The sequence below is a fragment of the Neofelis nebulosa genome, chromosome 4 (assembly GCF_028018385.1).
Source record: "Neofelis nebulosa isolate mNeoNeb1 chromosome 4, mNeoNeb1.pri, whole genome shotgun sequence".
Classification (NCBI taxonomy): domain Eukaryota; kingdom Metazoa; phylum Chordata; class Mammalia; order Carnivora; family Felidae; genus Neofelis; species Neofelis nebulosa.
Window position 1 is genome coordinate 15409041 of NC_080785.1, and position 17409 is coordinate 15426449.

The window sequence follows — 17409 nt, forward strand, 5'->3', positions numbered from 1 at the left end:
CCAAATCAATTTCACTACACTGGATACAGGGAGTAAAAATACACTGTGATTGTTATAAAAAATAATCCCTTATACACATAATGATCCTAATGTAATTCCTCCCTTTAAAATACTATCTTAAAAATTCCAAAAATAGATATATGCCATTTGAATGACCAACGAAGAGGCATGTGTAGTACACACTCACGCCTGTCTCTATCAACAATTAAGAATCACCTGAAGTACCACTAGCTACAAGACCAGGAGAAGTTGTGAACCGAGGTGCGGCTGGGGAAGTTTACAGTTCAGGGTGTTGGGCCTGCAGGGGCTAGGAGCACCGAAGTCGCAGCCCTACGTCAAAGATCCCCATTTCTGAAGAGTCACATTTTAACATCAAGAATGGAAGTAAGAATTAACCAGTCAATACCAGATGCACAAATCACCTGAAGGAGAGTTAAGTACCTGCTTCTGAATGGAAGATGAAATTGACCCTTTTACAAAAAGGGGACATCTAAGTTTGTCTGTTAAGAGCAACAGGCTCAATTTCTTCACTTTTAAAAATCTTGATGATTTAATAATATGTATCACTGTGCTAAAATAACTTTCCTGAAACATCTTTAGTCCACTGATTTACATGGGGGGTTGCTACACACTGGAGAAGATTCAAGTTTGTTCAGGACTTGTGAGAGTACAGGATTTCCTCAGCTACTGTCTGGATCAAACACAGGGTCGTTAATTTTGTTGTGTGGCAAATTTGCTGCATAGTCCACTCAGATAAACATGATTGTTACTCCTGACAAACTGGCCTAATTCCAGATAGACTGCCTTTTATTATGCGATTATGTCTACAAGTGTTCAGATCCAACCCCCAGGATGGATGGAGTTTACCCAAATCCTCAGATTCCTTCTTTCTCCCCCGGGGAAAAAAATCAAATTTGTACTTCTGTGGGTTTGACAACTGAGTCTCTTTCAAGTCAGTTAATATGGTCACTTTGTCTTTCTTTAGAGGAGACCACAGGTCACTAACTTTGCATGAAAGCATTTCTTCCTCCTGCACCTGGCTTGACTCAAGTAATGTTCTCTTTTCTTTTTTCCTCCTCACCACAGTGCTTGGGACGAGAGAATGTAAACATCGACAGAACAGCAGCCCTATGACCACATGAGTACTTTCCCATCAGGTAGATTCCATCAGCCAGCTGAGTGTCTCATCTCCATTGCTCGCTGGGAAGTCACTGAGATTTCCGTGGTAATTTAGTGTCCCCTTTACTTTGGCCTCCATCTGAGAAAAGAGATGTTTAATTGGGCTGTGTCGGTGTGTTATAAAAATACATATTAAAAGCAAACAGAGCAATGAGAACAATTGACGTTTAATTTCCACGTGAAATGACACTGCTAAAAAAGATAACCTTTAATAATTTACATGCTATGTATGGCATTACAGAGGTTGAGAAACATAAGAGAACTCAACAAAAAAGATCCTCTTAAGTCAAATGGCTGTGGTTCGATTGGTTTTCAGTTGAAATACTATTATTATCCATCTCAGAACCCACTGTGTCAAATGCTATGAGGATCACAAAGGAACATAAAAAAGACATAATCCCCACCTTCAAGGAACCTACCACATCTTTTGATCCCTTTAGAAGACAAAGTCAATTTCATTTTCTTGCAAGTGAAATTAAATTCCTTGCCATGACATAGCATTTGATAATTAATTCTCGATTATTTATGTAAGTAAATGGGATACACTGGTAGTGAAAATTCCAGCTGAGTCTTTGTTTTGGTCCTAACCTGGCAAAAGTTGTAAGTGATAGGAAAGTCTGCTAACTGGGAACAACGGTTTCTAGTTTTACATGTGTGTTTTTATTTTTCTTTTAATGTTCATTTATTTTTCAGAGAGAGAGAGAGAGAGGGAGAGAGAGAGAGAGAGCGCGTGAGCAGGGGAAGGGCAGAGAGAGAGGGAGATACAGAAGCCGAAGCAGGCTGTAGGCTCTGAGCTGTCAGCACAGAACCTGACGCGGGGCTCGAACTCAAGACCATGAGATCATGACCTGAGTCAAAGTCGGACGCTCAACCGACTGAGCCACCCAGGTGCTCCTTACATATGGATTTTAGCTTTTAATTGGGAAAATGTTGATTATTGTATGTATTTATTTATATGCTGACTTATTTCTTAAATTTTAGTTAGTTGATTACTCTATTTAAAATGGGCAAGACTAGAACCCAGTGACCTTAAGAGCCAACAAAATATAGAGAAAGTTTAACAAGGTACTGCCTTAGCAAGGACAATGAAGCCTCCCACTCCTAAGCCTGAGAGAAAAAGGCAGGGGGAGGCATGAATGGTAGAGACACACAGGTGAAAAGGAACAAATTGCCGTATTACAAGATCAACCTCAAGGCTGGAGGAGACCATGTGTCACACTGCTAGGTTCATTCACATGGTATCTAAATTACTCTGGTAAAACATAAAACGAAAAACTGCCTCTATTGAAGAAATTGCCTCTGTCGTATCAATGAGAGAGGATGATTGTTTCAAAAGCTGTATAAATAGGACACTATTAAAATAACTTTGGTGACAACATCTAAGGAATTGGTTTTTCCATTCATAATGAGATCTTATGTATTAGTGTTTGCAGGAGAATGATGTGACCTAAGGTATGATTAAATTCATAAAATGGCAAGGAAGGATTGTGCTCAAAGCAGCTTTGGGAAACTACAAACTAAAATACTCATATTAACTGGACTGTGAGACTGTCTAGACCAAGGTTTGGCCCAAGGGCCAAATGTGGCCCACCACTACTTTAAAAAGTTGTATAGGAACGCAGCCACACTCATGCTACCTATTTATCTATGGCTGTTTTCGCAATAGAATGGCAGAGTTGAGTAGTTGTGATAGAGACTATATGGCCTGCAAAGCTGAAGATATTTACTATTGAGGCCTTTACAGAAAAAGTTTGTATTATATATAAAATGAATATAGAGAAGTTATATTCATTCTCTCAAGGAGCTTGATCTTATGAAGCATGAGATCATGACCTGAGCTGAAACCAAGAGCTAGACACTTAACCAACTGAGCCACGCAGGTGTCCCTCAAAATCATTTTATTTATTTTTTTAAGTTTATTTATTTATTTCTTTATTGAGAGAGAGAGAGGAAGAAAGAGAGGGACAGAGAAAATGAGCAGGGAAGGGGCAGAAAGAGATGGGGAGAGAGGATCTGAAGCAGGCTCTGTGCTGACAGCAGACAGCCCAACACAGGGCTCAAACTCACAAACTGTGAGATCACGACCTGAGCTGAAGTCGGATGCTTAACTGACTGAACCACCCAGCTGCCCCTTCAAAGATCATTTTAAATGCAGTGGCCAAAAAGAATAGTGAGATCCCAGTCAACCTGCAAAGTTAAGAGGCCAGTTGAACACTTATTTCTGTTCAAAAGATCCTGAAAATGGCCTTCAAGAATAGTATCAGCAGTCTACTGAGGTCGACTGCTGTTGAAAGCAATAACCTAGAGGTCAATATGTTATGTCCAATGTCCACTATCTAATTTCAGAGTGATCTAGCTGGGCTGCAAGTGTGTAACGCATACAGTTTGGAGGGTATTAACTGAATTACTGCTAAAAGGCAGAAAAGGTACCAAGTCAGACTTCCCAGATTTGTATCTCAGATCACTTACTACTGTATCATCTTGGGCAAGTTGCTTATCTCTAATTCAGTTTCCTGATCTATAACAATGGGGATTGTTATCAGCACACTCACAGGTGTTGTAAGGATTAAATTAGCTAATACACGTCAGTAGTCACAAGACTAACTGGCACTTAGTAAACCTTCAAAATGTGAACTATTGCAACTACTGGACATGACTTTTGTACACTGTTTTACGAATCCTCTTCTTCGTTATCGTTTCAATATAACAAATACCTTCAAAATGTTTTCTTCAGGGGCGTATGGGTGGCTCGGTGGGTTCAATGTCCTACTCTTGGTTTCGGCTCAGGTCATGATCTCACGTTCCTGAGATCAAGCCCCATGCTGGGCACCGTGCTGGGTGTGGACCTTGCTTAAGATTCTCTCTGTTCCCCTCTCTCTGCCCCTCTCCCACTCGTGCTATTCTGCTCTCAAAAAAAAATTTTTTTTTCTCCACATGTAACAAAAGGTCTCTTTACCTATTTCCTCTCCTTACAAGGAGTTTGTTGCTAATGAGGATTCAGTCATGTGAAAATCTGTTTTTTCCAACTTTTGTCATCCCATTTAGTTTCCAGAGATGTTTAATCCAATCTATAAATCTATATAAATATTATGAGATGAAAAAAATAGGTGGCTTTCTTACCATTGAATGTTTGCTGTAAATGTGTAGGCAGAGGTGAGTGGGAAAGTGTTGCTGCATGCTGAGCTCCTGGCTGTAAACCCTTTAGTAAATCTGAGAGAAAAACAGAATTGTCAGTGATCTTCTTCAATCTAACACTTAATTCCTCTTAGATAAAAAATGGAAATAGTTTAATTTATATAATGTTAAGCACAGCCCCTGATTTCAAAGTCCTCCTTAGAGTACATACATTGAAAAAATGTACATATATAAATACGTACATGCAAATAACCCAGCAAATTTGACTGCTTCTTCTTATAAATTTCATTAAGATAGCAATGTGGTATAGATGGTTCATTTAAGAACTGTAAATAAATTCTGAATCCACCAATTTGATTTATTCTATATAAATGAAATTAAACTGCATTTCTTAAAGAAAATTCTGTAATCTTCACTAACTCCAAATGGACTACTCTCAATCAGTATAAATTCATGAGTTTTCCCGTTCTGTCAAACTAGGTAGGCAAGTAACTAAAAGAGCCCCACTTACTCTGAGTTAGGCTATGGTGGAAAGCGGCTGAGGTAGATCCCGAGGTGGTTGTCACTCCAGCTGTGTCCGTTCCAAAGCCAAGTAGCTCCAAGGGAAACTGGAAGGGCATGGTCACTGGAACAAGGCCACCCAGCATCCCAAAAGGAGTCACATTTTGATTTGTTACAGACAAAGGTGATGTCATGAGAGTCAGAGGTGAGGCATTAGCCAATAATGATGCTCCTGCTGTGGACTGCAGAAACCAGGGGTCAAAATACATAAGAAATCAAATCTTTAACCTGAATTGATTTATTGTATTTAATATCCTCATGGGCGCAAGACTGTGTCCTAACTCTACTCTAACAGAAACTTCATGAGACAGAAAATAAAGACCGAGGTGAAAAGTGTATTTCTAAGAGCTACCATATTGGTTTTGGAAATAATTCTCTACTCAGCTCTTCATCACCAGTTTAGACTCCTTGACTTATTTTAATGTCTATATTAACACGTCTTTCTCACCTCAGACTTCTACTTTTGCTTCTAAACCCTAGATGTGAGCCACTCACTAGCCATTAATTTCATTTAATTTCAATATGATCTTTGAAAATGACTGGTAATTTCATTGTTTTACCACCTTCCTGACACAATCCCCATGGTTATTGTTCCAGACTAGGATTCTCTCACAGCCCCTAATGCAATACCCTCTGCTTTCATCATAAAGCCTTAAAGAAATGAGGCCATCCCAGATGTTCTTCCTTATCATTAGCCTTACCTGTCTCTTCTCCAAGACTAACCATCTGACCATGCCATGAATCCCACCTATGCAGAACTTTCTGGTACAAATATCTAGTATTACGCCTTTCCCCATGTTTCCTCTGCTTTGTCACATACAGAGTCCTCATGTTTTTGTTTTTTTGTTTTTGTTCTGTTTTGTTTATAACAACAGCTATCCCTGGCTCTTCCTCAACCCCTAGAAACAACCTGACTTACTTGTACTCCTTTTGTTATCAAATTTACTAAATGATACCCTCCATTTCCATATTATTTAGTTTCTCCTTAACCCCTGAAAGCTGGTTTCCATTTTCACTACTTTTCTCAACTTAAGACTCCTTAAGGTAAAAAGGTGTTTTAATACTCCTCTGCCTGGGCTTTGATGCCATGTTTATGAAAAACACATTTAAATCTGAAATATGCAAGCAGTAATTAGCTTTCACTGAGAAATTACTTAAATATACTTCATTAAGCTAATTTAATTCTTTGAACAATTTTCTATTCAGCAATAATCTGTCCCCATTTTGACTTTCTTTTCTATATGTACTTATTAACAAAAATTACAGTAAAATTTTTTCAGTATCAGATATTATTATAGTTTCTGCAACTGTGAATTTTCTTTTGTAGTCTTATCTTTACCGATTCTAAGTTTCCCTGGCCAAAAATTTTACGGTTCTAAATTTAGTCAACAAAACTGAATTCTTCGAATATTTTTTAGTCAGTAATCAATGTCAACTATTATCAGGTTTATCTCTGTGTTAACTACTCTTGCAGTAAACATTACTAATTAATAAAGGGGCTGATCTATTTTTTAGTTAATCCATGAAAAATCCATGTAAATGATCTCCCCATACTTATATGCCAATAACATATATTGATACACCAAATGTTCCATGCCAGTGCTAAACAAAAAATGAAGGATATCCTCAAGAAGGCTTCAATTCTAGTTTTGCAACTCTTTCTCCAACAGCCTTCCCTTCTCTTCTTTGTTAGCTCTCAAATTTACATCCATAGTTCTGACTTCGTCACAGTTTCAATCTTGTAAATCTAAAAGCTCAGTGAGGAATGTCACTTGGATATGGAACACTCATCAACCACAACTGAACTCATCAGCTCCTGCAATCATGCAACCCTGCCCTATTTGTCAACGGCTATCATTAATAGTCTCATTCTTTCTCAACACTCAGGCTTGAAACCTTAGTTTTTAGGCATCATAAAATAACAAGACAAGATGAATTCATTGTCAACATACTCATTCTTTTTCTTAAAAAAAACTTTTTTTTTAAACCACCAGTTCCTCCAACACTTAAGTACAAATCTCCATCACTTTTGCTTGGACTTGGCTATTTTTCTTATTTTCAGGTCTTTCCCTTACTGAGCCAACCATGATATACAAAACAGATACAATTTGAAAGAATTACTAAGTTAGAAATAACGCTTTGAAGCAATTTGGATTGAAGGGATCCTGCATCAATTTAAGAATAAGAGTTCTTTTTTAATCATAATTCTATTGTAATCCCAGGATAATATGGTGCACATACTCCAATACCGTTTGCCCCAAGTAAACCCCGTAGTAAGAACATTAGATACTGCTAATAAGGAGAACTCAAGCTTTTCTAGAGGAGGCTAACTGAAGTATTAAAATAGCTGGAAAGTGTAAATTAGAGCAACTTCCAAAATTAAGTAACTGAGCAATTGAAAATGATACCATGCCATAACTAACATTTTGTGCTTTCAAAAAACTTTGATATCCACTTTTGTTTCTAAAATTAAAATGAAACATCACATTATGTGAATGTTACATGGCATTTATAAATTTCTCTCTCTTATGAGATGGAGACCTTTCAAAAGTTGGGTATCCTATCGTTATGATTCGGAAGCATATAGGAGAAGTTGTCAACATAAAACAGGCAAATGTAAATAGGCAAAGTTCAGGATGATGCTCCATAATCAAAAATACTTCCATGACCTCCACATTTTATTTCCAGGAGAAAATACAAAAGAAAACCTTGCTCTTCCCGTGGTGGGAATTATATATATATATATAATATATATATATATATAAAATATATATATATTATATATATATATAAAATTTTTTAACCGCATGTTTTATTTTGGTGAGTGCACCAGTGCCCCCCCACCCCCATTCTCCACGACACCCAGTGTAATCTTTTGGAATATAAATCAAACCATACCACTCCCCTGTTGAAGACCCTCTAAAAGCTTCCCACTGAACACATTAACACCCCAAGTTCTCATCGTGGCCTACAAGGTCCTCCATCACATGGTTCTGCTTGATCTCAGATCTCATCACCTCTCCACCTCTCCCTAGTCTAGATGTGCACACCTACATGTCAGGCTCTTTCCTATCTCAGTGTCTTCACTCTAGTTTGGACTGTTCATTCCCCCCTATCTCCAAATGACTGGCCTGCTTATTCAATTCCCCACTCAAATGTTGCCTCCTGAAAGAGGCTTTTCCCAACTCCCTTATCTATGTTAGCAGCAATCACACTTTATCATATTATTGTTTTAATTTTTCATTACACTTAAAATATTTTTTAAAAATTTGTGTTTTGTTTCTCTCTCTACCTGGAATATATGTTCCATGAGAAGAGAAATCTTGAGTATGATGTTCACTCTATTTCCCCAGCACCTAGAAGAGTGCCTGGCACATATTAAACATCTCATAAACATTTGCTTAAGGAATGAATTATTTTGGGAATTATAAAGTGGCAAAGACAGAATTCATAGAAAATCGACAGACTGAAAGGTAAGAAAGAAGAGGAAAGACTTGAGCAGAAAGTTATTAAATAGAAAGAAGGTAGCGGTGATAATCTGAACCCAGAAAGATTTTAACTTCTGTTAAACTCAGGACCTGTCCTTTTCACTCTGCAAACGAACAGATAGCTGGAGATGTCTTTCAGACAGGAACTGAATGTTTTGCAAGCACGGATAGGGAATCTCTTTTTAGTATCAGAGTGCTAGAGAAACAGGTTATCTAGAGGCCGCCAGGTTTCAATGAGAGGCTACATTAAAAACAAAAAGCCATCGGTTCTCCCCAACTTACCAACAACCTTATTCAATTATTGACCTTTTCTTCAGTCAAACCAGTAAGACAGAACAAAAAGGGTCAGTCTGAAGGCAGGAACGCTAAGGCCTTCACATCATAAAGTCATTTCAGAAAGGAAGAAAACCAGAAGGAAGCAGTTCTTTTTTGGAAACAAAAATTCTGCCATATAGGTTCCCTGATGACAAACCAACTGTTATGCCAAGTATCTAGCCTCCCTCGGGATAAATGATCAAATACAAGAAGGATGGGGGTGGGAAAGAGAACTGATAGACACTGGAGATGACAAAGAATGGAGAAAGATTTAGCTTTAAATTCCTAAGTGAATGGGGGAAAAAGCGAATTTTTAACTTCAGAAAAAAAGCCAAAAACTTGTAATAAGAAAGCAAATGAAACCATAGTTTATGAGTAGGCTCAACAGAGACAATAGTTTACATGGTCAAAGGCTGTAATTTTACTCTTTCAGGAGAATGGCAAAGGCATAAAGCGAGCTAAAAGCCTTATCATGACAAGAAGTTAAAAGTTAATACTAAAATGAATAAATTGTCTTCATCCATTTTTCATACTTAAAAACACACAAAAACCTAGGGGAATTAAAAGTAACTGACACTAGGAAGGAGGACCCATTTGGCAGGGAACTGGTATTTCTGTTATAAATCTCTCCTTTACTCAAATTAAAGATTAACATCAAAAAGTAATAAGAATGTGAACTAACTCTTCAGACCTTAGTTTATAACTTGAATTTTAACATGCCATCCCTAATCAGCGTTTGCTAGTTTATTTCTGATAAAAATAAAATTAATAGATAAAACATCAGAGAGTCCAAGATTTCAACTAATGAAGTATCAGTTAACTGAATTTTATTTTCATTAGAATTCTACAATGAATTCATTCCTAGGCCTACAGGGATGGCAGAGTGATGATCTGGGTTTCATTTGTTTATGCATACCGATGCTAACTTGTACTGAATAGCAGAAATATTTACAAACACTAAGGTAAACATTCTTTCATTAGATGTTCCTATTCCACATAAACTGGAAGCAGTACTTTTTTAGACAACAGAATTCTACAAATCAATAAAAGTCTTGTTTTCAAAAAACATTTAAGAACTGAAGAACACGTCATAAAATGTTATGTATTTTTTAAAAGCTTGTTATGAAACAGATTATGTAAAACCCATTTTCTTGACAAGAATCTCAAACAGTACCCAGAAAATATAAACAGCGGTGGGAGGATGGTGATTTTTCTTTTTTCTGAATTTGCCTACAGTGAATACGTATTACTTCTGGGGATGGGACAGGGAACAGGGAGAAAGAATATTAAAGAAATCAAACTGGTCACATGAAGGACAAATCTGACAAAGTCTCAGAATACAAGGAGTGGCAGCAAGACGAAAACAATGACAGAGAAGATGACATGGAAAGGAGAGAGATGAAATATATGAGTGATAAAGAGTTCTCACAAAACCTAGGCCAAATGGATCAGAAAAGACAATGAAATGCATAGAACAAAATATTCCTGAGCTGAAAAAGCCACCAGGTATAAGACTGAAAGAGGTCACCATGTTTTAGGTACAGTTAACAAAACCTTATACATAAATCTAGTCATAATCCGAGAATACCTGAATTTCAAGTAAAAAGAGAAAATCTTACTAGCATTTAGGCAGAGAAAACACACATAAGGGAAAAATCAGAATGGCCTCTGACTTCTCCATAATCCTAAATACTAAGCAAAGGTCAGTGGAACAGTATTTATAACACTAAGAGGGAGACAGTGACCCAAGAAGTCTATACATACTCAAGCGTGATGGCACAGAAATTATCAGGTACGCTAGAGCTAAGGGAAACTAGGTTTTATGTTAGCCTTCTTGAAAAGACTCCTTTCTTGAGTGAGGCACTCTGCTAACTGCAAGATAAATGTAAAGTAAAAACTCACAAAAGGGGAAACTGGTATATAAAAGGGTTATTGACAGTAATTTGACAGAGAGAATTATGTATGAATAACTGTAAGTTTAAAGCAAAATAAAAACTTTACTTGAAAAGACAAATGGTTAAAGGAAAAAACCCTGACAAATGTATAAATCCGTCTAAATAAAAAAATCAAAGTTAGCAGGAGAGGAGGGACTAGAACAGGGGAGAAAGGAGACAAGTGAGAGTATATTAAACTCCTAAGTTACGGCTTTGTTCTGGACTTTGACAACATACAGTTTTAAATATTCATTCTATGTGTTTTTCAACAACTGTGAAAGTATGTATGTGCTACTTTTCGGGGGGGGAGTCCACATCCCAACAGAAACCTCATCCACCAAGTATCCCCATTACTGTGATGTCAACATCAGGAACATGCCTTGGCCATAAGCTGTAAGAAACTATTACAAGCAACTTCTATATGTATATGGTTATTAAACTGACTGAAGAGAACAATCAAACGAGCTTACGTTTTATCACGCGAACACACAGAACATACATACCTGCACACTGGCGGTTACCACTGAAGACCCTGAGGCAGAGGATGGTCTATGTGGAGTAGACAACGGTTTAGTAGCACCCTGTGTTCCACTTCCTGTTCCCCCAGAGAGACTAGTCCTATTGGCTCCGCTTGAGTTAAGGTTGCTACCTCTGCTGGCAGGTACATTCACTGCAATTCCACTCAAGCTATTCTTCCCAACAGTTCCAGTGGGTGAGGAATTTGTTAGCTTTGAAGGGGCCTGAAGATTTTTTGTGGATGGAAGGCCCGAAGTACGACTGGAGGGCAGCAAATTCAAGGTGGGAGACTGTCTGCTGAGGTTTATCCCACTGGGCTGTTTATGGACTGGGTTGTTACTGCTGGAGTGGCTGCTCTGGGCTACTAGTGCATTTGGACTGGAAGAGCTTGGGGGTACAGGAGGCTTGGGAGTCGGGTTGGATTTAGAAATAAGTTTAGTTGATACTGAAGGCTTAGTGGACACAGAGGGCTTGGGTGAGGCAGAAGGCTTAGGTGAGGGCAAGGGTTTAGGAGATGTGGCAGGTTTTGGAGATGCGGCAAGTTTGGGGGATGCAGCCATTGAGAAGGGAGATTTGAAACCCTGCGTGGACATCTGTGACACCATAGCCTTGGCTAAATAGTTACTGGAGGTAGTGGTGCTAGGTACTGTCCTAGAAACCAGGGGGTGGGACCCTTGAGAACCGTTTCCAGGCGAGGGAGTAGATAAGGGAAGGCGGTACATAAGTGGCTTATCCGAAGTCTTAATAAGCGGGGATGAACAGGAAAGTTGGGGATTATTACTTAATTTCACCACTGGGTTGGTCTGTGATTTACTAATGGTTGCTTGTAATGGAGACACATAGTTTTGTTGGACAGCTGAATGCTGGTGCACCTTTGTTACTTGTGTTAACGAAGAAGCGTCTTGGGCCTCTGATGTTCCCAGAGCGTGAGAGGAGGCAGCAACTTGGGCTTGGGAAGAAGAGGAAACATGGGTCTGTGAAGAGGAAGAAGCATGAATCTGACTCGACCTCTGTAGTCCTTGTTGAAGCAGCCTGGCTGGCAAAGGTTCCAAGGAAACTTTAGGGTTCTGAATTGAAGAACCAGCAATAAGGCCTGAAGAGATGCCAGTATGAGCTAAATCCTGGGGTTTCTTTGGTACCGGCCCTGTGTGACCAGCAATAAGACTTGATGAATGTGCAGTCTGAGAAGAATCTAGTTTTTTAGGAGCAGCCAATGGCAGCTTACTCATGATACTTGCTAACTTTTCTTCTCTCAGTCCTGGACGAGGCTTTGCAGCTGGCACGCTTATCCTTGAGCCAGCCGGAGGGCCCTTGTTCCCATTGTTGATAACAGCTAAAGCTTCAGAAACAAGATCCAGTGCAGGTGGATGGAAAGAAAGGTCTTCGTCTAGTGAGTCATCAAGGCAGATGGTCTCCTGGGCTGGTGTAGAGCTAGAACTGGTAGAGGCCACGGCAGATGTGCTAGAGCTCGTTGAAGGACCACCAACTGAAGCCACCAAGGATGCAGGAGTTTTCTGGTCCTTTTTTGGACTACACTCCTACCATGAACAGCATTATAGTGGAAAAAATTAAATGAATTATTAAGTATCAGTTTTTAAAGGACTAAGAAATTCTCACGATGATTCAAATTCCACTGGAAATCTTTATAGACTATAAAAACCAAAACGTTTCTGAGGACAGAGCTCCTGACTGAACTGTGCTCATAAGCCAAAGCATCTGATACATTGCAAACAGCTGCCATACCTCAGTAAGCTCTTCTGAGAAGACTTAAAATTAAAACCAAGCCAAAGGAACATTCACATACTAGTTACATTATTGGTGAAACCCCGTTCACCCTGCCCACCTACATCACATCTTCACGTGCTATTCCAAATCCGTCTGTTCAGAGGCTATTCTCTTTTTATTCTCCTTGCACCTAGAAGAAATTCTGCATTTATCCTAAGACTCCACCCTTCTTCTATAGAATGGTTTGCTAGGATACTGACCCTTGCTTTCTGCTTCCTTGTATTTCTGCCCTCTGTACGCCCTGTGCTAGAGCCACCCAGAGCCATACGTAGAGAAAGTAGTCCATCAAACTGGGATTCGTCCGAGCATATGAAATTATGTCTTCTATTTATCATGGTAGAAATCGTTGGTAATGTATTCAACATATATTTACTAAATGTGTACTATGAGCAAGGCCCTATACTAAGAAAACAGGGTTATTAGGAACTAAAATTCTGAATACCTAAGAGAATATTGTCTGTTTCTTCAAAAAATTAACCTTCTTAAAATTCAAGTAAGAGAAAAGAGAATTAGAGCACAGTTTATTCTTTTTTAAGTTTATATATTTATTTTGAGAGAGAGAGAGAGCACGCGCATACAGGGGAAGGGCAGAGAGAGAGGGAGAGAGAGAATCCAAAGCAGGCTCCGTGCTAACAGCGCGGAGTTCGACTTGGGGCTCGACCTCACGAACCGTGAGATCATGACCTGAGCCGAAATCGAGAGTCAGACACTTCATCGCTTCACCGTCTGAGCCACCCAAGCATCCCATAAAGCACAGCTTAAAATATTCAAAAAGCAAAAGAATGAAAAAGTAACTGTTCCCCTTAAAAGAGAAATATAAAGTATCTGACTCATGTCATTTTTAAAATTGAGAAGAAATAAAACTATTACATAAAAATCATTTCAAAGTTTCTTTGATTGGTTTCTTAAAAACAAACCCAAATAAACCTAAACCCAAAGTCTTAAATTGTGTATCAATTTATATCACCACAACACTTACCTTAACCACAGTGGTGAAAGAATGGAGAGGAAGTGTCTCTACTATCACCTTCTACTGTATTACAGTAAATCAGCTGTTAAAAATGCTTTAAACTCTAACTTCTTCAGCAATTTTTCTAAGCTGCTACTCCAAAAGCCCTGATTGAAAACCCCACTGCCTCTCAGAATTCTGTAGTATAACTGCATTAAGGTCAAAATTGTTAAGATATGAAGGGGTAATGCAAATAAAACATGTCTGCTGTGACATGTCATCCCTCTAATTGTGGTTAGTGAAAATTTCATTTTATAAAAAAGTATAGAAACTGATGATGGGAGAATGTATCAGAATAATACTGGTAGTGTTACCAATATAAAACTGCTTTTTGAAGTAACTTTTTATTTTTTAATGAATAAACTGGCTTTATTTTTACTGATTTATCTTTTAAGTTTTTATTTATTTTGAGACAGTGCACATGTGAGAGAGAGATAGAGTGCACACACCGCTGGGAGAGGAGAAGAGGAAGAGAGAATCCCAAGTGGGGCTTGATCTCATGAGCCATGAGATCATGACCTGAGCCAGAATTAAAGAGTCAGAGGCTTAATCGACTGAGCCACCCAGGTGCCCCTATTTATTTATTTTGAAAGTAAGCTCTAGGGCCAATGTGGAGCTTGAACACGTAGCCCTGAGATCAAGAGTTGCATGCTCTTCTGAGCCAGCCAGGTGCCCCCAAATTAATTTTTTCTTTATAAAAATAACATTAAATCCACCCAGCAGAGTACTGTGTAAATTTATACTGGCAGAGATAATTGTTCAGGGTATATACTTGAGTCAAAAAAGCAAACTATCCCATTTATAAAATGTTAAGTCATATGAATAAATGAACAGGTGTTTGGACGGAGGGAAGGGAGGGTGGGTGTGTACCAGAAAGTAGGAGCTTTTTTTTTTTCCTGGATACTTATACTTTTTGCCTTCTTATTTTTCTGTATTGTTAGCATTTTCTTTCTTTCTTTTTTTTTTTTTAAAGTAGGCTTCATGCCCAATGTGGGGCTTGAACTCACAACCTTGAGATCAAGAGTCACATGCTTCACCAACTAAGCCAGCCAGGCACCCCTGCATTTTCTAATGCATTTCCTTGTATTACCTTTGTAATTAAAACAGGTATTTGAGGGGTGGAAGGGTAGGAGAAACACAAATCGGCAATATAGTTTTTCCATTTGGGGAAAAGGAAAAAATAATTTAATCACCAAGACACAAACAAGCAAAAACAGGGAATTCCCTATACCATCCTTGTCAACATCAGAATTCTGATAAATTAGTCATATGTTTGAATAGATGTAAAATTTAACAAACACTTTATGAAGGGCATTAGGAGTTTAAAAATAATGTGTCAAAACAAAGCACGAACTCAACAGATGTGATGGAATACTGGCTCACCATTATTTAGATTAGAAGACAAATGAGGTATGTAAGAAAAAGAAGACTATTCGTACTTACAAAGCCTCTAATATTAAAAGTTAAGAAGGCCACAGACAAGGATGGCCTTCTGGCCATACCTCATAAGCAAAGGAACTCATCTATTCAAAGAGATGAAGTCTATAGGGAAAGTCCAAAAGCTAAATAAAGCGTGTGGGATTTCTCTATAATTTTACTTTTCAAATGATTACAGTTTTCACTTCTAGAGATTATACCTGATTCTTTTTCAACTGCTTTGTCTGTTGTGATATTTTTTATCCTGTCTTCTCCTTCTTTGAATATTAAACAAGTTAAATTCCTTTATGTTCGAAACCCAGTAAGTCCGTCACTTGGCCCTCTCAGGGATCTAATTCTGTCAGATGTTTCTGCTGACTCTCACTCATAGTAACTCATTTCCTTGTGTAATCTGTATTTTCAGACTGTAAGCTCATGTTTGACACAGTATATATGTGGCAAGCCTTTGAAGCCTGCTATGAGACTGCATTATTTCAAGGAAAATTTGATTTGCCAATTGCCTTGGGTTAATACTAATTCCTTTAAGTTATTTTCAAAGTTTGAGGATTTCCCAGATCTTGCAGGTAGTATAAATTAAACTCCTGAACTCCTTAAATTCTCAGGGAGGACTTCCTTCCCCTAATCTAGGACTCAGGCCAAGACACACAAGTTTCTTACTTTCTGCTGGCGAGTGAATTTTTCTAGTTCTTTCTTTTACCAAAGGTGTTACCCTTTGAAGGTCCAGGTTCATGCAGAGTTTGAGTCTAATTCTCAATCTATATAAGCCCAAGAAAACCCTATCTCCTGTGCTCTGAGAAGAAATTTGAAAATAAATCATAAAGTGATAGATGAAAATCAGCAAGTACCCCTACAGGCAACCAAAGTTTCAAAGTCATATTAACACGCTGGTAGCTTCTTTGCGTTGGGCCCTTGGGATTTCTCTTATACATCTGCAATCTCAGCTGTGCTTTTAAAGGATATTTGTTATATTTTATAGTGTTTCTAACTTGTATGAGGTTAAATCTTACAATTTAATTAATGTGTGCAAATTTCCCACTACCACACAGTCATCTATTCTTGGAAATACAGGGGTTCTAGGATTTTTACAAAGTTTAAAAACACTCTTCTTAAGAGTACACTACCTATTGATCTATGATAAATACCATATATCCTTTTCATCTTATGAATGTATTTCAACATTCCTCAATTATGACCAATTAAAGATTTGGTTCAATACTTACCTTCACTTTGGGTTTAGGTGCAGGAATCACCTTTTTCTTTGCCCTAAGACAACAGATTAAAAAGGAGGTCATTTCAGTAGCAATTAGGTCACTCATTATGAAATTCTAATCTTGCCATTACATGGGTAAATAATTTCTTATGCTATTTGGAAAATTCTATGAAGGAACTATACATATGTGTGTATTTATATATGTGTATACACACACACACACACACACACACACACACACACACTCAGTTTATATATGAATATACAGTAACATTTCCTCCAATTTCAATTAACTGGAAGAAAGGCTGAACCATTAGCAAAATATGAACGGTAGATGATAAAAGGTTTTAAAAATTAAATGTAGGGGCGCCTGGGTGGCGCAGTCGGTTAGGCGTCCGACTTCAGCCAGGTCACGATCTCGCGGTCCGTGAGTTCGAGCCCCGCGTCAGGCTCTGGGCTGATGGCTCGGAGCCTGGAGCCTGTTTCCGATTCTGTGTCTCCCTCTCTCTCTGCCCCTCCCCCGTTCATGCTCTGTCTCTCTCTGTCCCAAAAATAAAAATAAAAAATGTTGAAAAAAAAAAAAAATAAAATAAAATAAAAATTAAATGTAAATAGTCAAAATAAAATTAAAAAAATAACTGAAGATAGGGTAACAAAGCTGCCTGAGAAGACTCACTTCAAAGAACTGGTAAGAATTAATTATTATTTATAAGAAAACAGATCTTCAAGAAACCTCAAGCTCAAATTAAACCATAATTTGAGAAGAACCAATGCCAAGAACTTGTAAATAAGATATTATTTAAAAAAATAAAATTCTCTTTTTTAAAGAAAATTATTTTA

The 17409-nt window shown here is 38.0% G+C and overlaps 1 protein-coding gene across 6 annotated transcripts in view; it reads right to left on the minus strand.

Annotated features, from left to right (window-relative positions):
• The window catches only part of UBN2 (ubinuclein 2), an 88303-nt gene that overhangs the window by 18596 nt on the left and 52298 nt on the right, over positions 1 to 17409 (minus strand). For 5 of the 6 annotated variants that reach the window (XM_058724118.1, XM_058724116.1, XM_058724117.1 and 2 more), the window contains 5 exons: positions 16580 to 16622; positions 11116 to 12666; positions 4826 to 5057; positions 4300 to 4389; positions 1082 to 1258 (listed from right to left, as the gene is read on the minus strand). In XM_058724118.1, coding sequence (XP_058580101.1) covers positions 1209 to 1258; positions 4300 to 4389; positions 4826 to 5057; positions 11116 to 12666; positions 16580 to 16622 — 1966 coding nt within the window. In that variant the 3' untranslated portion in view covers positions 1082 to 1208. The remainder of the gene's footprint in view (positions 1 to 1081; positions 1259 to 4299; positions 4390 to 4825; positions 5058 to 11115; positions 12667 to 16579; positions 16623 to 17409) is intronic. The other variant, XM_058724120.1, reaches the window with a different exon arrangement.